The 27,189-nt window shown below is 53.9% G+C and overlaps 1 protein-coding gene across 1 annotated transcript; it reads left to right on the forward strand.

Moving 5' to 3' along the window:
- The first annotated feature begins 1,079 nt into the window (after positions 1 to 1,079).
- Positions 1,080 to 25,499, forward strand: Spock2 (SPARC (osteonectin), cwcv and kazal like domains proteoglycan 2). The gene is made up of 11 exons (XM_036167348.1): positions 1,080 to 1,573; positions 15,545 to 15,553; positions 15,784 to 15,829; positions 16,023 to 16,137; positions 17,343 to 17,457; positions 18,769 to 18,883; positions 19,336 to 19,452; positions 19,934 to 20,152; positions 22,983 to 23,045; positions 24,394 to 24,531; positions 24,682 to 25,499. Exons 1-11 carry the CDS (start codon positions 1,385 to 1,387, stop codon positions 24,825 to 24,827), a joined length of 1,272 nt encoding a protein of 423 aa, XP_036023241.1. The 5' UTR covers positions 1,080 to 1,384; the 3' UTR covers positions 24,828 to 25,499.
- The last annotated feature ends 1,690 nt before the right edge of the window (positions 25,500 to 27,189 follow it).

Consider the following 27,189-nt stretch of genomic DNA (forward strand, 5'->3'; position numbering starts at 1 on the left):
CAGGCCTGGTGTGACTGTAAACCTCATAACCTGTGTTTTTTCCTACCGATTAAGATCGTGTTCCTCCATTGTCTTCAATTTCTTATTTTAACATCGCAGCAGCAGCCAAGTCTTTTTTTTAATAAGAAAAAACAAAAACAAAAACAAAAAAAAACCACCACACTCTAGGGCTTGGGGCCCAAAAGTTCAATATGCCTTCCCCTGTCATACTCTTCAATTTATTTGTAATGTAAATCTCATTTCTTCTCTGATCATGGGTCTGTGCCCAGCTGCCAGCCTTCCCAGCTGGTAAGTCAACACATGTCTGTAAGCAATGACCGGGGTCACAGTTCTAACAAAAACCTAAACAACCTCCAACAAAACCAGCCTCCTCTCCCACCTTGTCGCTTTCCCCGGTGGCTTATCAAACCCAACATGAAATTGAACCACAAGCAAATGGGCCTGTCTAGATTTGCAGAATCAAGGCAGACGAGATGGCTAGACAACCCTCCTTTCGGGTTGCCCTAGGAAAAGCTAACAAAATGGTGCCAGGTCCTAAACAGCTGCCTGGGGAGGACATCTGCCCTTGTTTTACCAGCCGTTCAGCGCTCAGGCCATGCGGTGAAAAGAGCGGTGGGTCTGGGGAACTATAGTTCAGAGGCAGCCAGTTGTTAGACCGCCTTTGTCTCAAGGAAGCCACCCATTATCGTAGCGCCGTGACTCGCAGAGAGCCAGCTGTCAGAGCCGTGGCACAGGCCACTCGGGGGTGGGGGGTGAGGGGTGGGAGGCAAGGGGCGGGGGAGAAGAAACTGTCTGTGGCCAGATTCCCTTTTAGACACCTGAGCCTAACTGGCTTGGTAACCCGAGAGTTTTCGTCCTCTTTCCGGCCCTATGAAAGACCCCGGGGGCCCTTCTTGGCTGTCCATCCTTGGATAGACAGCAGGGACATCTCAGGGTTCTGCTTCCTTGGTTTTGCAACTCCCTGGGAGCTGGGCTGGGTTGTGCAGCCCTGCGCTGCAGCTTGGCTGCTCGCTCTGATCCAGCGCTCTGCTTTGAAATCTACCCCCTCCTTTTTTTTTTTTTTTTTTAAACCAGGTATGATGATGTCAAACGTGATGCTGATGCTACAGTTACAGACACAGCCCCCGCTGGCGCAGCCTCTCTGATTCTCTCTCTCTCTCTGCCCCCCCCCCCCCCCCGCGCGTCCAGCGCTGGGCTTTTTCAGACAAGTGCATCTGCTAACCAGGTCACATTTCAGCCACGACCCACCCTCCGTCAGTCACTGGAGTCAGACCGCAGGAGGAGGGCTGAGGAGGACCGCAGCGCCTCGCCAGCGGCGCGGTGGAGGGAAGGACATCAAATCCTGCAGAAGTCGAGACTCCCCCAGATCCCAGCCCAGACCACGATGACCGCTCCGGGCTACGGGCGGCTGGCGCTGCCGCTGCTGTTTCTCGCAGTGGTCGCCCTGGCTGAAGGGGACGCCAAGGGGCTCAAGGAGGGCGAGACCCCTGGCAATTTCATGGAGGACGAGCAATGGCTGGCGTCCATCTCGCAGTACAGCGGCAAGATTAAGCACTGGAACCGCTTCCGAGACGTGAGCGGAGGGGCGCGGAGGGCCGGGCCGGGCGCGGGTTCCGGGAGGGAGGCGGGGAGCAGGGACCCCGAGCGCGCTGGGAGCCGCCACCGCGTGTCGGAGCCAGAGCCAGCCTCTCCGGCCTGCGGGGCTAACTGCTCCAAGAGTAAACAACACCGAGAGTCCTAGCCCCGCGCCCCTCCCGTGTTCCCGTGGCCATCGGCTATGGGACCTTTAGTCCCGCAGCCTCCCGGAGAGTCCCAGGCGAGGACATGCTCGGAGGGCTCACGCTCGCGACAGGGTCTGCCCGTTGGCTTGACGTGGAACGGGGGTGCGGGATGTGGGGACCCGGGCCCGGGCTGCTGCTGGGCACCGCCTGTCCCCCTCCTTGCCATCGGTCCCTGGGCCAGGCCCCTGCCGGGTGGATGTTGCAGGCTGCACACACGGGCCTTGGCAGAGGCAGCAGGTCTGGGCGGGGCTGGCAGGGAAGGCAGCGGCCGCATGGGTGTCCTCCGTCCCCACCTTGGGCTTCGGAAGAAGGGGACCGAAGGCGCAAGGACTGAGCGGTGGTCGAGGCTTTGAGTTTGGAGAAGGGTTCCCCCAACCCTCATAAGAGATAGTGGAAGGTGTGTCCATAATGGGGGGAGGGCGGCACAGTGAAAATGCCCAAGACCCTCTCAGGGTGGCCTCTAGAGCCAGGCTAGGGTCCTTGTGCGCAACAACCCAGGCTTGGGTTTCCTGGACCACGGTAGTAAGGCTAGAAACCCAGCGGACCCATCCTTAGTCCGGAGGGCGTGAGAAGCAGAAGCAAGAGCCCCAGGAGCTGGGTTGGGGGGATCTGGAGGACGCCCGCAGCAACCAGACTTAACCTTGGGCCGAGCGTTGCGGCTGGGGGTGGGGAGGAGGCTGCGGACCGGCCGGCGCCGCAGCTCTGTTTACCCGCACCTGTAGATCAGGGAGGGAATAGGAGGTGCGTTCCCTCCCGCAGGGCGGCCCCCGGCCGCGCTTCGCAGATGGTGGCGTGGGCAGGGGTGAGGAAGGGAGGGCGTGGCTGCTCCCTGGGCACCTCAAGAGGCGATGGGGGAGGGGGGGCGAGGGCTCGGAGACGTAGAGCGCCCCTCGATGTGGCGCTAGCTGATTCCCGGACCTCCAAAAGCGTCTTCTACTTTGGGATCTTATTCCTCATTTACCAGATTTTTCTCATCCTAGCCACAAGACAAGTCATACCATGACTGTCCTCGCTTCTTAAACTTCCATCATCCACAAGTTCTTTAGATTTTTTTCTTCTATTCAACAGTTTCTGTTTCAGAATAAAGAGCCTGTTTTAATATTGTAAAGTGCACTGCTGATACAGCATGCTGCGGGTTGTTAGTGAGAAAACAGATGCCCAGTGACCCAGAAGGCCGAGGGAGCCCGTGAACACACTCTGTCAGAGCATGTAGAACTGGTATTTACAGTTTTTCTTCTTGGAACCGTCCTGGGGTATCTGTCTAGACATTATTTTTTAAATACAGATAGGGCACTATGAGAAGAGGCAGAGATTCGGATGTTTTTTGTTTTCAAAGTCAAACAGACACGATATCATTTGGAGAGGGACTGAAGGAGCAACCAACGGCATCCAGGTCCCCAGGCTGTGCGGGGGTGGGGGAGGCATCCCCGGGACCACATAGTGGGCCTTGATCTTCCTCTTTGCCCCACCAGCCTAGAGAGCTTGCGGCCCAGCGAGGCCTTCCCCAGGCACTTGCAGGACCAGCTCAGATTAGCGCAGTCCCAGTCCCAGTCTGCAGTCCAGCAATGAGGGGGCAGCAGCAAGCTGGTCCTTCCGGAAGGAATCCATGTGTCACTGGTCCAGGCCTCCCTCTGACTCTGGCTGTTTGATCTGCCTGGGACTAGTGAAGGTCAGCGGGAAAAGAACCAAGAACCGCTTAATCAGAACAGCGAGGGTTTAAAAATAAACAGGTTCCTTTCTCTTCTCTCTGTCCACCTGCTTTCAGCAGCCAACACAGTGGGTGCCAATAAATGCTTGACTGGCTTGACCCCCAGCTCAGGGCTGCCCACCTGTCTCCCTGTATTGGTGCCGCCGCCACCACCACCACCACCACCACCACCACCACCACCACCACCACCCCCATCAGAAGAAAGGCACTAGCATTACAACTGAGCCTGCATTGGTGGTGGAGAGGTGGTGTTTGTGCTTTGAAAAACGCGGGTTTCCTCTAAAGCCCCATTTTGGGGAGCCCTGGCTGCCGGAGGTCCGGGTCACGGGAGGATGAGTCAGGAGGGTGTGGCCTTGTGGGAATCTGTTGGCAGCTTCCACTGAAAGGCAGAAAGGAGGCTGCTAGCTCAGAGCCACTGCTTTGCATAACTGTGGCCATGCCACAGTGTGAATGGCGCCTCCTGGAGTTGTGCGTTGTACAGACTGTGCTTAGGGACTCTGCCAGTGCTGGACACACTTCCCATCCCGCCCTAAGAGCTGGGGGCCTCCGGCCAGACACCGTAGCCAAGATCTTTACATCCATCTCCATCCGGTCAGCTCTTCTGAAAACATCAGCTCTTCCTGAGAGAAAAAGGAATTTTGGGGGTAAGTCCCTAAGGGACTGCCAGGTTGAGCTTGACCCTGGTTCCTAAGTCATCCCAGATGGCACAGGGTCACCGGTCTGGCTAGGTGAGAGAGACTCAAACAAGAGGGTGGACTGCATCAGTAACATGGATGAGGGGCTGTCTCGTCCAACAGTTGACAGATGAGTGGGGAAGATGGAGGAGACAATGTCGGAGGGGCCTGAGGAGGGAGAGGCTCTGGGGTGTCGCTTGGATATGGAATGGGCAGGGTGAGGAGGGCCTTCAGATTACTGTTCTCTGTGTGAGCACTAGGATTATCAGAGAGACAGACTTTATCAGCAGAGTAATCCTCCCCTTCAGTGGGCACAGGGCTCTCTCATCCAGGGCCTGTAGGTCTTTTCTCATGCCTGCTACTCACTCTTCTCCGAGGGAGGACTGGATTCATGGTGGAGTAGCTAGGTAGCTAGTGGGCTAAGCCTGGCTCCATGGCTCAAAGGTTCTCTGCTCAGGGCAGTCTTATGCTTTTTTTTTTGAGTCCTGCTCTTCAGTGCTCCCATATCCAAATTCACTCCCCGCAGAGCTCAGTCAGACTTGTCAATGGGTCTTGGAACACAGCATGCAGGGCCTCGTGGATACCGGCACTTGAGGAGGTCATTACACTGGGTCTCCATGGCTGGTTCCAAAGGGCTTGGCTGGGAAGGACGGACTGTTCCCTTTCCTCTTGGCTCTTCTCTGCTTTTGCACTCCACTTCCATTAAAATTTAATTATATCTGTGAGTGTTGAGCATAGTGCTTGGCACCCAGAGACACGCTCTTCATCCATGTTGAGTTGGCAATGGCAGGGAGCCTTCCCAATATGCATTGCCTCTTGTGCCTCTCCACAAGCCGTGAGGCAATCATCCCTTGGTTATCTGTCCTTGTATGGTCAAAGAAACGGAGACACGGAGTGGCTTATTTGGGGGATCCACAGCTAGGAAACGACAGGGCTGGGATTTTGTTGTTGTTTTCCTTTGAGGCAGGCTCAGTATCCCAGGTGGGGGATTATAAGCAAGCACCACTGGGCCCAGTTTCTTCAGTGCTGGGAATTGAACTCAGGGCTTTGTGCACACCAGACAAGCACTGTACCAACTGAGCTGCACCTCCAGTTCCAGAACTTGGATTTGAATCGGTCATGTAATTCAGCTTTGTTTTCAGGCTATCTGACATTCTTCGTCTTTACTGAATGGGAGAGGAAGGATCAACTGTAATGAACCAAGTGTCCCCGGTTAGTGTCCTTATCAGCTTCCAAGGCTGTCCCAGGAAGGAGCAGCATCTCCTTAGAAGGATGACAAAGACCCAGTGCCATCACCAACCTGCCACCAGCCTATTCACCAACCTGGCCTGGAAAGACAGGGAGTGCAGAGTTCTAGGACAGCTTGCCCTAGGTTCAGGTTCTTCCCACAGGATGCCAAGCACATTATACCAGCCTTCAGAGCCTCAGCTTCAGATTGTGAGGCTGGGATGAATGTGCACTAAGGAAGGAGGGCATCCCCTGCAGGCCACCCCTGCCATACAGAAAGCATCAGATGGAATATTGCCTTTGGACCTGGCCCACAACCTGCCTCATTCTTCATGTCAGTGGCTTGATTAAGTTCCCTTATCTGCTATGGATCTGGGTCTCTACATCTGGGCCTTCATAGTGATCCCAGAAGCTGCAGAGCAGGGGGTCAGGGTTTTTATCCACTGGCTGTGTGCTAGTCTCATATCTTTGTGGACACCAATAGGCCAGTAACATGGGAAAGCTGCAGAAGGGTCCCCAGATGACTGTCCCCTCCTGCTCCCAACCAGTGTGAGTGTAGAGACAATCTGTGCTTATGTTGTGAGGAGGTGTGGGTTTGTGAGAACACAAAAGTGGGTCAGAAGGGATTCTATAATTTGGGCTGGGAGCAGGCCAGGTCCTTCACTGGCTTCCTCCTCCACCCTGATTTCTGACTCTTCTCCCACTAGAACAGGCATCTCCAGAACAGGGCAGCCTGGTGATGGATTTGAGGGGATCTGGGGAGAGAGGGACAGAAGAGGCTTGCTGCTCAACAAGGCTGCCAGATGTTCCTCTTGACTCCCGGTCATTCTCAGGGGGACAGACAGCCCATGCCACCTCATTCTCCATGAGGTCAGAGTTATTTGAACAAGGGGAAAGCTCTGTCCTGCCTCAGGTCCCAAGGGCCCAGGCAGAGTGCTCTGTTTCTCTTCCTTCTGGGAAGACAGATTAGCTGTGTGATCCTGAGGAACCTATTTTACCTTTCTGAACCTTGACCTTCCCATTGGTTTAACACAAAGACTAATGAAAAATGATCCACTGAACTCCGAGTGTTCTGTGATCCCAGGAAAGTGGCCCAGGAGCATACCTGTCCCCTGCCCCTGACTGGATGGAGAGTCTCTGGGTTCAAGGAAAGGCTTGGCTTTTCCTCCTGAAGAAGGCTCTATGACTGAGCAATAGGCTCTCTGCTAACAGCCACACCAGCCCTCTCCATTATTCCTCTCTATGCAGTCCTGGCTGTCCAGGAGCTCACTATGTAGACCAGGCTGGCCTCGAACTCACAGAGATCCTTCTGCTTCTGCCTCCCGGGTGCTAGGGTGAAAGGTGCCTAGCCCCTCCACTATTTCTTATCTGCTGTAAATGCCATAGATGGCACACATCAGCAGCAAGGCTTTACCTCTATAGTCCAGAAGGCAGGAGGTCCAACATCAAGGTGCCATGAATACTGCCTGGCAAGGGCTTCCTTCCTCTGGTGTTGGTGGCCTTCTGGCCATGTCCTCATGAGTTTGAGTACCAGTCTTTAAAAAAATTGTTTATGCTATCTTATGGGTGTTTGCCTGCATGTATGTCTGTGTACCACATGTGTACCTGGAACTGGTGTTCCAGAAAGCCATGAGTCCTCATGTGGGTGCTGGGAATTGAACCTGGGACCTCTGGAAGAGCAACCAGTGCTCTGTCCCTCAACCCTTTTGTTCTTTTCTTATGTGGACTCTGATATCATCGTTAAGTGTTTTGTCCTAATGACCTCATCCAAACTTAGTTACTTCCTAAGGTTGTTGCCTGACCTAATACCACCCCACACTGGGATTTAGGGTCTCCTGTGTATGAGTTTGGAGTGGGGTGGACCCCAGGCACATAGCCTGTAACATAGTCTCTTCCCATCTCTCCCAGGGGCCCACGTGAGTCCATATTAGGACCGTGGATAGGGAACACCCAGGTGTAGGCCTAGGCCTGGACACACAGTTTAGTTAGTTAGTTTTTTTTTTTTTGAGTCAGGGTATCGTATATTCTAGGTTAGATTCAAAGCCAAAGCTGACCTTGAACTGATTGATCCTCCTGCCTCAACCTCCTGAGTGAGGGGATCACAGGTGGGTGCAATTAGGATGCAGAGTTTAAATGTCATTGTGTCCAGCTTTGCTGAGCAGACATGGGCTCAGCTGTGGTTCTGGGGTGGGCTAGTCTCTGACAGCCCTGGCACCCCTAAGAATATCATCAACATCCTCTTGCGGGACCAGCCCCTTCCTCCCTGATCATTGGCTGCAGGCTCATTCGGCCCTTGCACCTCAGCACTATAGCTTGGCTCTCAAGGGCCCTCCTGCTGAAGCAGATAATGTGTTTGTTGCTTTTCTCCCTCGGGGGCAGGATCTGGGGATAGATTGCCTCGGGGGCACCCACTCCCAGAACTGTTAAGAGTGTTGTGGGTGCTCCACAGAAATGTTCACAGGATGGAAAGTGTGATGGCCAGGAAGGGTGCCCCGCCCCCAAACCCACTACTACTACTTTCCAGCTTGGGTTCAGGCCATGAAGGTGAGGCGGGAAAAGGGCTCTGGGCTGGGCTGTTTATTTGGGGGTCTGTTCCTTTCTCAGAGTAATGAGGACGTAAGGAAAGATGGTCCCCATCCCCTTTATCCTCCAGGTCCCTGGGCCTATATAACGTCTATGCTTGGCTGAAGGCAGCTGCCCACCTTTCCTGCCCCCGGGCCCATGACACTGGCATTTACTGACAATTACCCAGCTGCTGTTGTTTTCCCTATTCTGTTCTCATTTCTTCATTTGAAAGATCTGGAAGAACAGAACCCCAGGGCCTCACCAGCTCTCGGTCCCCACATCTTATCTATGAAGAGAGGGACCCCAAAGGCCAGGTGCCCAAGACTCTCTCTGCTCTTGTGGTCTAATGTTCTTCCACACTCTGTGCTCATTGTCTCCCCTCAGCCCGTAGCTGGAGTCTCCCTCTATGATCCTGGCACGGCAACCTTGATTCAGCCCTGGTGGTCCAGCCAGGAGACCAAGGCCCCAAGACAGTTCAGAATAGAGCCCAGCCCCGTAGCCTCTCTCCTCTTCTCTACCCCTTCACACACAGCGGGGGGGGGGGGGGGGGGGGGGGGGGGCACTGCTGGGTTATAGGATCCAAGGACTAGGTAGTAGTAATGGTAGTGTAGATACTGCTGGAGTCATGGGAGGTCATGCTCTGGCCTTGTCTGGCATGGGCTGGGGCATTGGTCCAGACATACCTGAGCCCAGGCCAGGCTCCAGGCATGCAGGGAGCAATGAGAAGCACATTTTTACCTTCGGAGGAAATTCCTGAGAGGGAAGAAGAGGTGGGGGGGGGGGGACATCTCCCAGATGCCTGTGTGCCCAGGCCTCACTTCACAGTGGGCACAACTGTGTGTGTGTGTGTGTGTGTATGTGAGAGAGAGAGAGAGAGAGAGAGAGAGAGAGAGAGAGAGAGAGAGAAGCAGGTGTTTGATGATGCCCCACCCCAGGCAACCCTCCCTTCACTGAGGCAGAGGCTGTACCAGGCAGTCCGACCTCTCCCCTCCTCAACTCTTTCTGTGGCTGTGTCTTGGGAATGACAGGAGAAGGTGGTACCCTAGGAGCCCCCCCCCCCCAAACTCTGGGCCTTTCCCAGGAGAGAGGGACATTCCTGCACCAGTTAGGTGGGTTCTGGAATGAATTGAAATGCTTGTCAGATATCAGGCCTCTTGGTGCTTAGGCGAGACCTGGCCCACTTACATTTTTAGAGATTCTTGGTCTGTTATGAAAGAAAAAAAAATGCCATAACAGAATTACAGAAGCTGAGGTTCGTGAGAGGGTCTCTTGACGGGCTGCTTCTGTCCTGTGAATGTGCTGTGACAGTCTCCTCGTGGAGAGATGATGGCGGCCCCTGGTGACCACCTCTGCCCCATGCTGTCAAGTGCACGCAGAGAGTCTGGCTGCTATGGTCCCAGCCCATGTCTCACAGGCAAAGCATGGCATTTGTCCCCCATGTCCCTCCATCTTGGTTCCGAGCATTGTAGAGAATGGTGAGGGCTCATCCCTGTTTCACAAATAAGGAAGCAGAGTCTGTCCTGGGTTGGGTGACTCTGGCCTGGCATCCAGTGGTAAAGCCAAGCAGGAAGCTAGCTAGCACCCTGACTCCCGCGCTGGGCGTCCGGGTAAGGGGTCAGTTTCCTCACCACATTGCTGCAGAGAGAGGGGGTGGGTGTCAGGGTCTCGGAGGGCAGGTTCTCTGCTGGGTCCGCTCCATCTTCCACGCCCCCCCACCCCCCCCCTCCCCCCAGCAAACGGAAGTGATTGGGTTAACTCAAGCTGTGAAGTGAGCTGGTGATTCGGGTGCTAATTAAAATGACAGGAAGTAAACAGCTTCCAAAATACCCAGCATGTGCCCCCTAAGCCCACTAGGCCTGCGCACTTCATCGCTCCCCCAGCTTGGCGCAGTGGGCCTGTCTCCATGGCAACCGAGCTGAGCTGCAGAGATCAAAGCAGGAGATGGGTTAGCTCCAAACCTGCAAAACCAGGGGCGGGTGAAGAGATTTCTGGAAAGAACCTGGGGAAGGGAGCCCCTCCCCCCCCCCGAAATCTGCCCGCTCTAATGCCAGTCCCTCCCCCCTCCCGGCTTCCGGACTCCTCGAAGCGTGTTGACCTGAAGGAGAAACTACCCACGGCCTGGGATTGGACTTCCTGGTTCTACCCGACCTAAGTCTTTCTTTATCAGTTAACATTTATGGTGTGCTGTTTAGGGACATTTGGGTTTTGGAACCAGTGTTCCGTCATGCAATTGCCGTGAGATCCTTCCTAAGTCACCTAACCTCACTGAGCCTCCCGTTTCGTCGCTTGAGAACCCGAAATAGCAACAGCAAGTTTCTCGTAGGGTTTCGGTGAAGAGTAAACAAGGCAGCGAGTAGAAAGTACTTAGCATAATGCTTCCCCCGGTGGTACTTGAGGAAAAGACGCGGGCTATTGTTACTGGTGCTAGTACTGTGTTACTGGGTGCTGGGCAGGGAAGGTTGAACTTCATCTGGTGTCTTCCCTTAAGCAACTGGCTGTGTCAATAAGGCGGGGAGGCAGAGACAGGGACATTGCTGGGGGTCACCAAGGCAACGCTTGACTCTCCAAGGTAGGATAACCAGGCAAGGGTGGGGTTTGGGAAGAGGATGCTGGGGCTGGGTTGATAGACAGCTAGCTAGTCTGGGCTCAGACGTGAACACATGTGCCAAGTGGAGAAGGCAGCTAGCTGTGCAGAGAGAGCTGTGGCCTGCTGAGAGATCCCTGGGTGGTCGCTGGACTAGGTGGTCAGACGCAGATGAAAAGATGAACCTTCTGGAGGTGTCAGGGACCCAGGGAAAGGTTTCAAAATGTGACATTTACAGTGATTCCCCCCTTTCCTATAAAAGCAATATATGTTTGTTACAGAAAAATTTGAAGAGGGGGGCGGGGAGGGAGAACAAAAAGATGCTAAATGCTTTCTGCATCCCTAACCCACAGAGGAAACATCTTGTTAATACTCCGATAGGAATATTTTTTCTCTTATCTTGTCTGTCTGTGCATCTGCCCTTCTAAATAAATGAACACAAACTACCCTGGTAATAAAAAGGGCACATGATCAAAAGGGTTGGGGCAGCACTGGCCACTGGCCTGGGGAAGGTGGATGCAGAGCCGACAGGGGTTTCTGCAGAGAAAATTTAAGGTCAGCTGTCTTGAAGGAGGGTGGCAGGGGAGGCAGAGGAGGTGGGGAAGGAAGTGAGGCGGCTTGGAGAGGGCAGTGTGGCACTCCACCTGTTGTATGTGACGCTCCCTCAGACGGAATGGCTGCTCTTTCCTTCCCCGGGGCTCTGGTGGAGGTGAAGATATCAGCAGGCGGAAGCAGAGTACCAGAAGATACACATCTGCAGGGAGTCTAGACTTGAGCCCTAGCCTGTGGGCTGTCCAGACCTTGACCCGAACCAACTCATGTGACTCCAGCAGTCCCTAATGGTACTTGGGTGTCAGGAGATCCACACGGTTCTCCCTCCTGTGTCCCTGGGCTTGTGATGTGTGTGTGTGTGTGTGGGGGGGGGATCCAAGCCTTTGTGGTTGAGTGGTCTTTGAAGGACATACTCCTGGCTTGCAGCCTTTCCCCCTGCGGCTCTCTACAAGGCAGGGAACGGCGGCGATGCCAGGCCTGGCTCTTATCATCTTCTGCCCAGTTGTTCTGTTGCCCTACAACCCTGAAAGTGATTTTCTCAATTTTGAATGGTGTTGCTGCAAAGTACTTGGAAAGGATGTATTTCTTATTTATTGGTTTAAAAAGACAGGGTCTCCTATGCCCTAGGGTAACCTTGAACTCACCACGTTATAGCTGAAGATGACCTTGAGTTTCTGATCCTCCTGCCTCTACCACCTCTGGAATGCTGGGATTGTAAGTGAGCTACCACACACAATTTCTATGCTCCCGGGGACAGAACTTGGGGCTTCCAGCATGCTGGGTGAGCCCTCTACCAACTGAACTATAGCTCTAGACTGGGAGTTTACTTTTAAATCGCCATTTTTAAAAAAATATATGTATTTTATATATGAGCACTCTATCTGCATGTATACCTGCATGCCAGAAGGCATCAGACCCCATTACAGATGGTTATGAGCCACCATGTGGGTGCTGGGACTTGAACTCAGGACCTCTGGAAGAGCAGCCAGTGCTCTTAACTGCTGAGCCATCTCTCCAGCCCCACAATCACCATTCTTTATAAACATGGTGCACTCATACATTCCAGAAGTTTTTCTCACCTGTCCAGTGTGATCCTACTGAGTGTACTAGCCAGGGAAGAGAGGCATGCCTCTCCATCAGTCCAGAACTCTGGGTACCCATCCATCTCCCCTCTGCTCTGGCTCCTGCTCCAGAGCACCGAAGAAAGGCTCAGAAAACCCTGTCAGGTGAGGATGGATTGTAGCAGAGCCATAGGGCATCCTCTTTCTCAAGAAGACCCAGGTTCCCTTGTCTGGTCATTTGTCACAGCCTCTAATGAGCCCACTTGGGTACCATAAATAGACACATTGCAGGAAGGCTGTAATTCCCAGCTAGCCACAGTCACCTTCATCAGCTTGTTGACGGTACTGGCCGCCCGCACCTGACCTCAGTGTTTCCCCAGGTCTACCCCAGAACGACCATTCCCATGTTGCTTGCAAGATACCTTTGTCACCTTCCCTGTGACCCCAATGGAGAGTGATTCTTCTCCCATGCCCACTGGACTTTGCTCTCCAGAAGGGGCCCCTCTTTCCTCAACTTCCAAGGGCCCCTCACCTTTCATCTCGGTTCCCATTCTCTGCACCTACATCTGAGTTTCTTGTTGACATAACAGCTTCGATGTGAGGCGTGTTCCTCTGAGAGAGGCCAGGAGTGTTCCCGAGAGGTACTAGCAAGGGAAAACTGGGACCCTGGGTAACTGCAGGGGCCCCCTATTCTCATTCTCCTGGCAACTTGCTTCTGCCTCAGCCCCAGGGGTGAGGGGCTGAGATGCAAGGGATTCCAGGCCCTCCCCAACTGTGCATGGCAGTGGGGTTACAGGGCTTAGCTGGATTCTGGAATGCCGCTCCTATCCAGAAGGGCCTCCTCTGTCCCTCTCTGTCCTCTGTCAGCATGGAGGCTACCCCCTCCTTGGGGTGGGGCATGGCATGGGTGGATTCTTAGAAGTCCACCCCGCCATCACTTGAGTTTCTAATCAGACATTCTTCAGCTTTAAAAAGCCACTCTGTACCGAGTCCCAAGGGTTCAATCTACGGTCTAGCTGTAGTGGGTTTCAGCTGAAGTACACGAGTGGGTTCCAAAGCCCTCAGTGGGCGCCCCCGAGTGGGAAGATCATAGCAGATCATCGATCACCTCAGACCCTGCTCATTGCAGCATTGGAGTGGGCGGCAGGTGTTGAGAGCACAGATCTTGACAGTCAACTCCCACCTGCTCCCCAAATCCCAGCCAGTCATAGCATCCTCTGTGCTTGACACAGGATCTCAACACGTGGCCCAGGCTACCCTTGAACTGGATCTCCTCCTGCCTCAGCTCCTGACTGCTGGAATTATAGACGTGCAACACCATGCCTCCCCTCTCCCACTTTACAACCAGAGCCCCACCCCTCTTCCCAGGAAAGAATGAGAACTGCAGGAGACAGCCACCCCTCCCCCACCCCCAAAGAGACTGGCGCCTACTTCAGCCTCAGGCCTGGTAACCCTGGCTAGCCTCAGCTACTTGCCATTCTCAGCCCATTTCCCATCCTTGATACAGGAGGATGCCGGCAGAGGACCTCTGCCCCCAAGATGCTGTTGGAAAAGGGCTAGAACTGAACAGTCATCCTTTGGCCGGGTGGAGGGTGGCATTCATCCTGTGGCCTCCAGAGCAAGCCCTGAGCCGCCCAAGAGCTGGGAGACACTTGACTGATTGGGCATGTTGTGGGGTCCAGGGTAAGGAGAGCCCCCCTAGGGGTAGGGGAGAGGCCAGATGGGAGAGACACAGAAAGCAAGAGAGGCAGGCAGAGGCATCCTAAGAGCCAGACCCTCCCTCCCAGGGAGCCTGTTCCTCTGGGCCCCTCCCTCTTCTCCCACCCATCTCTTAATACCTTTCCTATCTATGGAAGAGGCAGGAAGGCTGTGCTGAGTGTGAAAACTGGAGGCTGTTCACAGAAGTGGAGTCTGCTGCTTCATTTCTGGATATAAACCATCTGGCACTGGTGGCTGCCCTTAAGAGCCCCCATGGTTATATATTGCACATCTGTATGCTTACGTCCATACTCATACAAGTAAGGAGGATGTATGTGCATACATGGCTGTACACAACACACACACACACTATGCACCCCTAGGCATACATGAATGCACCTAGGTAGGCCTGAATAAATGGCCCATTTATTTTTACTATGGCCTGCTTGGGTCTGCCCTGGGAACTTTCATCCCTGCTATCCCGTTGCCTGCCAGTTTCCAGAGGAGGCTTCCAAAGCCCTCATGGGTATCTCTTCAGTGTGTGCCCTTATTGTATCCACTGGGGTACCTGCTGATACCAGAGGCCCATGCCTTCTTCTCCTGGGCATAACAGCTGAACCCCAGGCCCATGCCACCCCGACCCCTGCACGTCTCTGACAGAGGTATGGCAAAGATAAGGGTGGGTTGCAGGTAGCTATGTGTGGTTTCTCACTAGTGTCCCGTGCAGAGAAGGCTGGGGGCTGGCTCTCAGTACTAATATCCTCCAAGGCCCAGAAGCTGCTCCTGCCTGCCTGGCAGAGTTTCTTCCAGACACCCCGGAAGCTGTTCGATGGTTCTCAACAAGGGTCATCACCACGAAGGGCAAAGGGAAGAAGCTAAGGGAGGTAGATGGGAAGCTTTCTCTCTGGCCAGGCTGGGGTCCTCGGATCATGGTCTGGAACAGAGTAGCTCTCAGAGACCCTGTGATGTAGTGGGAAGAGAGGGCTATGCCGGCCATCAGAGAGACCTGGTTCAGGGAAGGTGTGATCCAAATCAGCTAATTGCCCATCTCTGAATGTCCTTGTTTCTTCCACCCATGAAGGGCTGGTTCATGTGACCTAGAAGGATCTTTCAGGTTCCCTGGTCCATGATCATCAGGGAAGCTATCACCACTGGTGCTGATGTCCCCATCCCAGTGTGCACCATCTGGGCTCTGTTGTAAGGAAGGAACTCAGAGCAAAACCCAGCTTTCCTACAGCTTGGAAGAGAGGGCTCTTCCTCACACCTCCCTCACGGGGTGGGCAGGTGATAGCAGAGCGCCTGCCAAAGAAGGGGCTGCAGGGAGAAACTGGGTGCTGTTCCCCAGATACCCAGGGCAGAGGCAGGAGAAACACCATTCCCAGGCAGTGCAGCCCCCTCAGACATCTGCCTAGGTGGTGGGGCCAGGCTTGGGCTGGGGTTTGTGTTCCCCTTTCAAAACCATAGGCCTTACCTTACAGCTTACCCAGAGCGCAGATTTTCTGTGATGAAGATATGGGAACACTGGCCTCCAAATGGTGTTGTGTTGTTGGGGGATTGGGCTGAGGGACACAACCAAAGGCGGCCAGGGATGCCTTGGGACTCATGGTCTGAGGGTGGGCCTCACACTGAAGTCCCTCCTTTCTCTTTCTTTCTCCTGCTCATTTCCTGTGGATTCCCCGGCATCCTGTCTCCAGGAAGTCGAAGTGAGTACAACCCACCTCGACTGTCTTCTCTTCCCCTGCCAGCACCCGTGTAGGGTGGAGAGAAGTGTGGGAGAGACTGGGAAGAGTTCTAGGGTATTGAGTGTGGTGAGGCTGGGTGGGCAACTAGAGTTGCCATGGGAATAGTGGTCCAGACCTCTCCCATCCTGGTCCCTGCCGTTGAGCCTTAGCCCTGAGATATGATGGGTGCCTTCCTTTCTCTCCCTTCTTAGGATGACTACATCAAGAGCTGGGAGGACAATCAGCAAGGAGATGAAGGTAGCATGTCCCTCCTAGGTGTGGGAACGGAAGAGCTATGACTCTGCTCTGGCTCTCTTTGAACAGACAGGCACCTTGGGCCCAGGACTCGAAGTCCTGAACTCTGGTTACTGAGGGCTGCTGGGGTTTGCAGTTGGACTAGGGATCCTGGGTTCTCCTAGGTGGTCAGTGTCCCATCCTTGTGTCCCCACAGCCCTGGACACCACCAAGGACCCCTGCCAGAAGGTAAAGTGCAGTCGTCACAAAGTGTGCATCGCCCAGGGCTACCAGCGGGCCATGTGCATCAGCCGCAAGAAGCTGGAGCACAGGTGAGTGACAGGAGCCCCAGAGGGGCTGTTCTGCCCAGACGGCAGGGCTCTATGACCCCCTCCTTACAGAATCGGCATCTACTGTTGGAGAACACACCACTCATGGTTTAGTGGCTCAGAACGAGATCACGTGATCCGATTGTTTCCGAGGGTCAGGACACCCAGGATTGGTTCTATTGGTTTGGTTGGTCCTGGCTCAGGGTCTGTGGTTAAAAAAGGGTGACTTTCCCTCTGAGGTCTTGATGATGGTCACCAGCGAGCAGGGGGCAATGTGGGCAGGAAGACGCAGTCTCCGGGAGGAGGAGATGAAAGAACCCGGGAGGAAACAGATTCCCCCCTGGAGAGATGTTTTGGTGTCAGAGGATAGAGGAGACATACTTGCGAACGTGCAGACTTCAGAGTTCCACGGAAGTGCAGCTAAAGCTGGGGCTGGGGTGTCTCCCTTCCCACTTGTTTCTGGCTGTTGATTGGAGGTGTGAGTTCCTAGTCACCGGAAGGCTCCATAGGAAAGTTTGGGTGCCCTCAGCCTTATGGCAACTGGCTTTCCATAAATGAGTCAAAATGGAGAGAGAGGGAGGGAGGGAAGGAGGGAAGAAGGGTAGGAGGAAGGGAGGGAGGGAGAGAGAGAGAGAGAGAGAGAGAGAGAGAGAGAGAGAGAGAGAGAGAGAAAGATCATACCAAACACAGGTCCTAGGGAGGCACAGCTCTTCTCTGACCTGGGTGTCCTGTGTGTCTAAGACCAACAGGTTAGACCAGACCATCTGAAGTCCCCTGTCCTGACATGTGGGGGTTTCACGAGATATTGAAGACTGTAGTTTCTGGGGCCTATGGAGGAGGAGGCATTGAGGGACATTTGGGGGTTTTATGCCAACTCTCCCATTTTGCAAATGTTAATGAGAAACACAACAGTAACTACCTGGGGGCGGGGGTTAGACAAAATGACTGGCCCATGATCTCTGCTTTGGTGGCTCCCTCTTGCAGTCAGACCTCTCTTTGCTCCCTGGAAAGGGCCAAGCTAGGGTCCGTGTCCTGCCCAGTCCGTCTGTTCTTAGGAGCTGGGTCTGACGGAGGGATAGGCAGGGTGGGTGAGCGGTCTACCGTAGTCACTGCTGGACTGGATTCTCGTCAGAAAGGGTCTCAGGGACCTCCAGCCGGCTCTCTCATCTTTCCCTCCGTCCCCACACCTTCCCCATCCATTCTCACAGGATCAAACAGCCATCTCTGAAACTCCATGGAAACAGAGACTCTGCCTGCAAGCCCTGTCACATGGCCCAGCTCGCTTCAGTCTGTGGCTCTGATGGACACACCTACAGTTCAGTGGTGAGGAACCTTGGTCACGCGTGAGGCGGAGGTGGGGTGTAATCAGTACCACTGGGGGTGGGGAGAGGGACCACTGACGTCCTGAAGAGGTAGGTCCTAGGATTGAGAATGGCGCTCGGTCAGTGTGTCAATGTGGCCCTTCAGCCCTGGCCAGGGTGAATTGACCTTGGGCAGGTGAGGGCCAGGGAACAGACATGAAGGGATGTTAGGGCAGGTAATGCACATGAGTAAGCCAGGGAAATGCTCACAAAAGTGCTCAGAGCCCTGGATGGAAGGAGGGAGCTCCTGTGGTCAGTTTTGCTGGGGAGAAGAAAAGGACCTCCACGCCAAAGTCTTGATGCTCACCAGCCAGCAGGGGGCGATGTGGGCAGGGCACCGTCTCCATCGGAAGGCGTAGAGAACCTTGGGAGGGAGCAGATTCCTACCTTGTGGAATTTTAAGAAGATATTTGTGAAAGCACTTTTATAAACTTAAGAATTCCAGGGAAGCGTAGGTGGCGTGTGTGTGTGTGTGTGTGTGTGTGTGTGTGTGTGTGTGTGTGTGTGTGTGAGAGAGAGAGAGAGAGAGAGAGAGAGATGCGCGCACTCAGGTTGAGGCTGGGACTCATTCTCCGTTGCTCTCCCTTCTTAGTCTTTGTGTTAGGGTTTCTCAGTTAGACCGAAAGTCTGGTGACATTGCTAGTCTTGTTAGTCACATTGTCCTGGGGGGATTCCCTGTTTCTACCTTCTGAGGCTGGAGTTACAGTTGGCCCCCATGCCTACCTGGTATGTATGTGATTTCTCGGGATCTAAACTCAGGTCCCCATGCACTTTAACCACTGACCATCTCACCAGCCCTGGGGAGAGCCTTTGGGTTGCCATAGGTATAGATGTGAGAGTTCCTTGCTGAGGAGATGTGGTCACAGGGTGATGTGGGGAAGAGAGAAAGGTGGGGGACATTAGGTATGAGACTGCGTGTGGGAACCATGGAGCTTACAAAGAAGATCGAAGGAGACAGGAGAGAGGAGTTGGGAGGAAGAGGGGGGAGAAAAAGGAGGACAGATGAGGAGGAGGAAGGAAGCTATATCCCACGTGAGAGGACAAGGTGTCTTGTGAGCAGTAAGCTCCCAGTAAAGGTCCAGGAGACCTGGTTTCCACCTCAAGCTCATGGCACTGGGCACAGCACTGGGCCTCCCTTGGCCTTGATGTTTGGTCCCTAGCAAGCACAAAAACCCACGGTCCTTCCTTCCAGAGTGATAGAAATCCTCAGGGCCCCTGGCTGCAGGACCCATAGTTTGAGCCCCCATCACCTAGCCTGAGCTCTCTCGTGCAGTGTAAGCTGGAACAGCAGGCGTGTCTGAGCAGCAAGCAGCTGGCAGTGAGATGTGAGGGCCCCTGTCCCTGTCCCACGGAGCAGGCTACTACGTCCACCACCGATGGCAAGTCAGGTAATCAGGTGGATAGCCATGGCTAGGCCCGGGGTGTTAGGCCTAGCTAGGCAACCAGGACAGCCTTCAGGACTGTAGGAAAGTTGGCAGAATGGGAATAATTGGCCATACCAGCCAGGGAAAGGTGTTGGGGTCTGTGGGGTTTGGGCTCCTGGTAATACAGAGCAGGACACTGGGGCTTCGTCCCTTTTCTCTTCCCAGGATGTTGGGGAAGTGGGAGAGAAGAAGGTAGCCCCTCCACAAGGAGCTTGGCTAGACTTTAGATGGGAGGGAGGGGAGAGCAAGAGGTAGGGGATGGGAGATGGGAGGAGAGGTGTAGTTGGAGAGCTTCTCTCCATCCCCAGAGAGGAAGTCCCTTCCCACTTCTTCTGCTCCCCAAAACACTGCCTGGCCCCCAGGCCTGCTGCTTCACCCCGTCCCTCCCCGAACCTCTGCTCCGTTCTGTACTACAGAGACCTGCACAGGACAGGACCTGGCTGACCTGGGGGATAGACTCCGTGACTGGTTCCAGCTCCTTCGTGAGAACTCCAAGCAGAATGGCTCAGCCAGCAGTGCACCCAGTCCTGCAGGTGGCGTGGGGACTGATGCTCTGCCTGGGGTGGGGTGGGGTCAAGGAGATAGGAAGGGACCCAGCAGATAGGCATGCCCCTTCTTGTCCGATCCTGGGCCTATGAGGTGAACCCCCAAAGAGTGTCACCTGGAAGAAGGGAGGTTGGTTTCAGCCATGATATGATGTGGGCACCGGAGCTTAGTCTCTCCAGGGGGTAGTCAAGGAAAGGGAAGATTTTTCTGGGCCTGCTGAGCATGATTGTAGCCCTGGGTTTGATCCCAGCACTGAAGAAACACATTCTGAAGGGATTATAAAATGGGCTTAAATGGTTCAGGTACAGTTCTGTGTAGGGGTAGAGGCAAAGGCCTTTGGCTGTTCTTGAACCCCAAATTTAGGTTTCAGGTTAACCTGAGTCTGAACAGAGGTCTGGGGCTGAGAAAGGTGTAGCAAGATGGCTGGACAGACAGCAGAGCGTACCTGAACTCCGGTCTCCTCCCCAGGGCTGGACAAGAACCTGGGGGCCAGTTGCAAGGACTCCATCGGCTGGATGTTCTCCAAGCTGGACACCAGTGGAGACCTCTTCTTGGACCAGACAGAACTGGCTGCCATCAACCTGGACAAGTACGAGGTCTGCATCCGCCCCTTCTTCAACTCCTGCGATACCTACAAAGATGGCCGTGTCTCTACTGCCGAGTGGTGTTTCTGCTTCTGGAGGGAGAGTGAGTAACGGCCCTGTGGTTCTCTGGCACTGACTTCCTATCTGGGGACCTCATCCCCAGCCCCAGCCTCTCTTTGGCGGTCATAATAGTTGGTTGCCTCTCGGTCACGTGCTTAGGCCCAGAGCCTTCCCAGCCCACCTCCTTGCTGTATTAGAACCCAGGGCAGCTGACACTCAGCTCTCTCCCTGGGCAGGGTCCCAGGTGGACTGGATTTTGTGGGTCCTGAAGCTTGTGCACTTTTGGATACCTTTAAATAAATAAAGGTATGAAGAAAGATAATAAATGTGGGAGCCAAGGGCTGGTTCAGTGGGTAAAGCATTTATCCTAATGACCTGAGCTCCAGCCCCAGAACTTGCATAAAGTTGGAAGGAGAGAAGTATCTTCACATGCATGATGCAGTATGCCCAAGGCTGCCCTCTCAACTATACGGACATACACGCACATATACACATGCGTCATGCACACATGATAAACACACAGTTATGAATGTGAAGCTTTGGGGCCTGTTGGAGAATCTGAGTGGGGGGTGCAAGTAAGGTCTCAGAGCTGAAGACACAGAAGCTTTGCAGTGATTCCCCTTCTGATGGGCATGTCTTCTTTGCCCCAAACGAATGATTATGTGAATTATCTTTTGCATGAAGACACACATGAAGGTGTTCTTTTCTCTCTTTTTTTCTTTTCTTTTTTCTTTTTTCTTTTTCTTTTTTTTTTGAGATAAGATTTCATATACCCCAGGCTGTCCTGGAACTCACCATGTATCTGAAACCGACCTTTTCTGTAGTCCCCAATGCCGGGATTTCAGGCATACACCACCACACCCAGCTTTGGCTTTTTATTTGTAATTCTTTCCTCTTTTTGAGACAGGGTTATCATATAGACCAAGCCGGCTTTAGAAATCACTCCATATCCCAGGCTGGCCTTGAACTTGTGATGCCCTTGTTTGTCTTAGCCTCCTGTAGTGTTGGGACTACAGGGCATACCATCACGCCTGCTGCATAGCATTTGTTAGCTGTGTATGCTCAGAGCCAGAGCTGGATGTGTGCTTAGAAATCGCCTCGGCCACGAGGCAAATGATGGGGGAATCTGTGGTCTCAAAGGGGCAAGTGAGCTGCCTGGCTGGCAGCTGGAGTGGGCCCAGTGCTTGCCTCTCTGACCCCTGTATGGTCAAATCCCTGACTGCTGTATGAGAAGCATCTGCCACCGAAGGTCCCAAACAGGTGACCACATCTTTGTGAGTTCGCTTTCTGTATCTGAACTAGGAGATAACAGTATCTAACTCAGAGCCTGTGGTGAGCACATGCTGAGGAAATGTGGTTACACAGCACTTGGGGGTCACATATCCCTCTGTGATGTGAGGCCCCATGGGCAGTCTGTCTGTCTTCAGTGTGCTGACCAGCCTCCCTGCTGCCTGTGCAGCTCCAGTACGCCTATTCCTAGGCTCCTGATGCTCATCCCATCCCTTAAGCACGTGCAGAAGACTTGGACTGTTTGGTTTTACTATCAGCCAGACCTCTGGTTTGGAAGGCCAGGGTCTCCCCAAGGGCTCAGACAGTAGAGATGAGCCACCAGCTCATTTCAGGCCTCTCTTTGATAGTCATAATAGTTGGTTGCCTCTTGGTCATATGCTTAGGCCCAGAGCCTTCCCAGCCCACCTCCAGATTTGACCATACAGGGGTCAGGGAGGCAAGCACTGGGCCCACTCCAGCTGCTGGCCAGGCAGCTCACTTGCCCCTTTGAGACCACAGATTCCCCCATCATTTGCCTCATGGCCAAGGTGATTTCTGAGCACACCATTTCAGGCCTGGGAGTTAAGTTTTGTTTTGTGTTTGTCTTAGTTAGGGTTTCTATGGCTGTGAAGAGACACTATGACGTTGGCAAACTCTTATAAAGGAAAACATTTAATTGGGGCTGGCTTACAGTTTCAGCGAGAAGGATGGCGTCTTGCAGGTAGAGAAGGGACTGAAAGTTCTACATCTGCAGGTGACGGGGGAGACTGTGTGCCACACTGGGCATAGCTTGAGCATATAAGACCTCAAAGCCCCCCCCCTCCACAGTGACGTGACGCACTTTCTCCAACAAGGCCACACCCACTCCAACAAGGCCACACCCACTCCAACAAGGCCACACCCACTCCAAGGCCACACCCACTCCAACAAGGCCACACCCACTCCAACAAGGCCACACCTGCTCTAACAAGGCCACACCTACTCTAACAAGGCCACACCCACTCCAACAAGGCCACACCTCCTAAAGTGTCACTCCCTATGGACCAAACATTCAAACACGTGAGTCTATGGGGGCCATTCCTACTCAGACCACCACAATGTTTTTGGTTTGGTTTTTGTTTTTTTGAGACAAGGTCTCACTATCTGGCCTTGGCTGCACTGGAACTGTCTATGTAGACCAGGCTGGCCTTGAACTCACAGAGATCCACCTGCTTCTGTTTCTAGAGTGTTGTGAATAAAGGGATTAAAGGTGTGCACCACCACACCCAGCTCCCTTTTGAAGTTTTTTTTTTTTTTTAAACTCATCCTATGAATGAGAACAACCCTAGAGAAAGAACTCTGGGATTCTTAGGATCCTTAGCCTGTCTTAAGCTGTAGTGGCCTCCCTTAATTTCATCCGGGGTGTTTTCACCAAGCAGAGCCCTGGGCTTGGGGATCTTAGTGGGATCAGTGCATACCTGCACCACCCTGGTGTGGTCTGATAAAACCTGAGAGAGAGCTCAGGTGTTTTATTTTGCAGAGCCCCAACAAAAGTTTCTAAGTTTAGGGGGGCTCTGTGTGCTTTCAGCACCATGGGTCAACCATAAGACTGATTCTCTCTACAGAGCCCCCCTGCCTGGCAGAGCTGGAGCGCATACAGATCCAGGAGGCAGCCAAGAAGAAGCCAGGTGAGGAGGGGTGCAGAGGAGGAGGCCAGGGTGCTGCCCTGAGCTCCCTTGAGACCCGGAGATTCCAGCTGCCCTGCTTTATAGCATCTGATGGACCCACAGGAGGGCCTGGCCTAGGACCACATAGGAAAAAGCCCTTCTTGGTTTCATTGGCTTGATAGGCAAGCGTCTCCTCAGTTGCCCTTCTGGGAGTGTAGTTAAGCACTTTATGGCTATCCAGACCACTGCTGGAGAATCTACTTGGATTCATTACACCAGATGCGTATCTAAGGCTGGAGCGGGGCCCCTCTATGGGAGATACTCACTCATGTTCTAATGGAAAGCCCTGGAGAGATGAGAGAACCAGCCCAGCCTACATGGGAACTGATGGGCAGGCAGACGAGGCTCTTGGCCCTGTAAGGCCTTTGGACAGAGTAGCCCTGGGATCGCTCAACACACAGATCAAAACACCAAGAGAATTTCTGACTCAGGCTGCTGTGTAGGGCCTGAGGGCCAAGGCAGGTGGGCACAAGCCTCCTGAGAGAGGTCAGCAGGTCTTTCTGAGGGACTGGTCTTGGAAGGTGTGGTGTGTGTGTGTGTATGTGTGTGTGAGAGAGAGAGAGAGAGAGAGAGAGCAGGGCAGGGCGGGGGGTGGGGTGGGGTGTGCCAAGGGAGGATAATAAGCCAGACATATACACTGTTGGAATCAGGAAAAATGTTGAGGTCTCCAAACAAAACAAAACAAAAACCAGCAGGAAAGGACCCGTGCAGCCTGGAGTGTTGAGGGTACAGTGATCCTGAGAGGCAGGCACACGGTGCAGGCCTTGTAGCTGCTTGAGAGTCACTTGACTGGGCTTATGAGACGGACACTAAATGAACACCAGCCCCTAAAGTACCCACAAGGCTGTGCTGACTGGACCCACTGTCATCCATTCCCCGAAGCCGGTCCCTGTGCCTCAGGCTCCCCATTTCTAGGGTACCCAATGTCACCTTGGTTGTCTCTGTGGCTCTTATCCCCCAACTAAACATCTCAGAAGATGCCTAGTGGATAGTTTGGGGACCTGAGAGGAACAAGTGGGCCCCGAGGAAGGAAAAAGCCCAGAGTAGGATCAAACTTTCTAATGTGATGAGGGACAGAATGTCCCACAAGATGAGGGCCATGAATCCCAAGAAACATCAGCAGTCAGTGGCGCCCTCGAAGTAGCCTGAGCATGTGATTTAGGGACACTGGGGGAAGGAGGTCTGTGTCTGGTTTCTTGGGGAAGGTGGGATGTCACTACCAGGCTGGCCAGGTTCTGAGGCTCTCTGGGCCCCTGCTCACACGCAGGACTCCAGAGCCCACCCTCAGGGCTCCTGTTCCAACCCTCAGGTGTCTTCATCCCGAGCTGTGATGAGGACGGTTATTACCGGAAGATGCAGTGTGACCAGGGCAGTGGTGACTGCTGGTGCGTGGACCAGATGGGCCTGGAGCTGACCGGCACACGCATGCATGGGAACCCTGACTGTGGTAAGAGCTGCTGGCGCTGGAAGCCTCCCGAGGACCTGCTCCAGGGTTCATATGTGTGTGTGTGTGTGTGTGTGTGGGGGGGGGGCAGGGCCCCTGGCTGAGAGCGGATGCAGTAGGTTCCTTATCGGCCTTCCACTTGTTCCCCGACAGATGACATCGTGGGCTTCTCAGGGGACTTTGGAAGCGGCGTCGGCTGGGAGGATGAGGAGGAAAAGGAGACAGAAGAGGCAGGAGAGGAGGCCGAGGAGGAGGAGGGTGAGGCTGGTGAGGCAGACGACGGAGGCTACATCTGGTAGATGGCCCTCAAGGGCCTCGGCAGGCCAGGGTGCCGACGGCCGGAGAGACAGGCCGGAAGAGACCTGGACGATGGCAGGCGAACTTAGCAAATGGATCCGGAAGTCAGTGCGAAGGACCCTGGCTCCAGCAGGGAGGATTGAAGTAGAGAGTGTGGCATGTGTGACTGGTGCGTGTGTATGCCATGTGCGTGTATCATGTGCTGACAGATGTGTCCTTGATCCATGCTGCTGCTCCTGGCAGTGAGTCACCCAAAGGCCCCTTCCTCATAGTTATTTTCTTTTCCTTTGTTGTGGGTCTCGAAAAGCGCACGTTCACCCACACGTACACACGAACAGGCCAAAATCCATGAAAGGAGATGCCCCCGACCCTGTCCTTCCCTGCTCGATCAGTTCTCCCTCCCCCTGCCTCCTCCTGCCTTTCTTCTTCCATCTTCTGAGGTCAAAGAGGGAGGGCAGGAAGCTGTGAGCTGGGCACCCTCCCCAAATCAGGCTGATTTGATGTGAAAGTCCAGCCATCTTCTGGCGCTGATGGGCAGGACTCTGCACACAGCGAGACTTACCCTTTTGATATCTGAAGTTGCAGATATGTCCAGCCACGGACCTTGGACAGCATATGGTTAAAGATGGCTATCAATGTGGCCCAACACAAGACTAAACTTATTTAAGACAGTTTTTTGTTGTTGTTGTTGTTGTTGTTGTTTTTTGGTAACTCCACCGAAGAGTTCTTGAGCATCAACTTTGTAGATGACAATGCTCTATTACAATGTCAAAAGGTTGGGTACACCTAATAGATGATCTCTTAACCTACTCCTGAGAAACTAGAGATGGCCCAGGAGGACAGGCAGAGACAGCGAGGAAAGAGAAGGCAAGTCCTTTGATGCAAGACCTGTTCAGATTAACCCGGTCAGCCCCTGTTACCTCATGGGGCTCTAGGGTGATTTCGTAGTAAATGGGGGCTGTCATTATGCTTCTGAGCTTGGGTGCAGCCTGTTAGATCTTTCTGCTGCCTCCTCTGTGCCCCGGGTAGGGTTCCCCTTGTCCTAAGAACCAGAGGACCAGAAAGCAGCATATGTGTAGCCACCTCCTCCCTGACCCTCTAAGGAAGTGATCTCCTCTTGCCCAGACCAATAGAAAGACATGTCCCTGAGACCCTATGTGAGGAAGCAGTGGGAAGCTGCCACTTCCTGTACCCCGAGATAGTCCTGGAGGAGAGGCACCAAAGCAACAGTCCTCTCAACCATGAGGTTCCTAAGACAGCCCTGGCAGAACTGCACCCCAAACTCCATTTAATGCCCCACAGCATATATGTGTAGAGAACAGTGTACCAAAGAGGACCACACTGGGCAACTAGACTCTGAGGCCGTACCTCACCATGTCCCCAAATCTCTAGGCCCAGTGGGAGGTCCTCTTACCCAGATGCCCTTGGGGGATTTATGTGTTTATTGCTTCCCACCTCTCCCTCTCAAAGGAAATTTCTTACTATGAAGAATTTCTTACCTGGACCTGGGCCTCTGATACCTTTTGGTACATGCACCTGTGTGTATGTGTGTGTGTGTGTGTGTGTGTGTGTGTGTGTGTGTGTGAGAGAGAGAGAGAGAGAGAGAGAGAGAGAGAGAGAGAGAGAGAGAGAATGAGAATACCTGGGACTAGGGAGGGGCCCCCCTGTGTGCTGGGGTGCTGGGAGGCTGGGCAGCTACTGGGGTTCTTGTGCTGAGGCTTCCAGGACAAGGCCCCCATCTGGTTCTTCCCCAGCATCTTGGGGCACCGGCTGGAGGCATCCGTTGCACGTTGGTTGGACTTTAGGGAAGAGCCTCATCATCCTTCCCATTCCTTTCTGCCACCCTGGAATGGCCACCTTCTTTATCCATCTCCTGGGGGAAATACGGAAATGCCACTAAGCTCCGTCAAGTGCTTCTCACTCCCCAACACAGTTCTGATTCTCCAGGTGTCTCCTGATCCCATCCCCTCCCTCCCTCCCTCCCTCCCTCCCTCAGGCCTCTGCAACCTTCCTCTGGTCCCTGGCTCAGTCACATCAGCCCTCTGCATTCCAGAAGCAGCCTGTTCCTCCTCCTTCTCCTCCTCCTCCCCACCCTCCTCCTCCCCACCCTCCTCCTCTCCACCCTCCTCCTCCTCCTCCCCACCCTCCTCCTCCCCATCCTCCTTCTCCCCCATACTCCTACTTCTGCCCCCTCTTCCCCCTCCCCATCCTTCACTCCCCCTTCTCCTACCCCCCCCATCCTCCTCCTTCACCCCCCTCTCCTGCTCCTCTGGCTGGAGTTACTTGAAACTTCCCGCGGTCTCCCTAGGCTGGAGTCTGATTCTTCCTCTGCCCCAGCTGAATTTCCAGAATGCTCCTGGGCAG

The sequence above is a fragment of the Onychomys torridus genome, chromosome 18, assembly GCF_903995425.1.
Source record: "Onychomys torridus chromosome 18, mOncTor1.1, whole genome shotgun sequence".
In the NCBI taxonomy this organism is placed as follows: domain Eukaryota; kingdom Metazoa; phylum Chordata; class Mammalia; order Rodentia; family Cricetidae; genus Onychomys; species Onychomys torridus.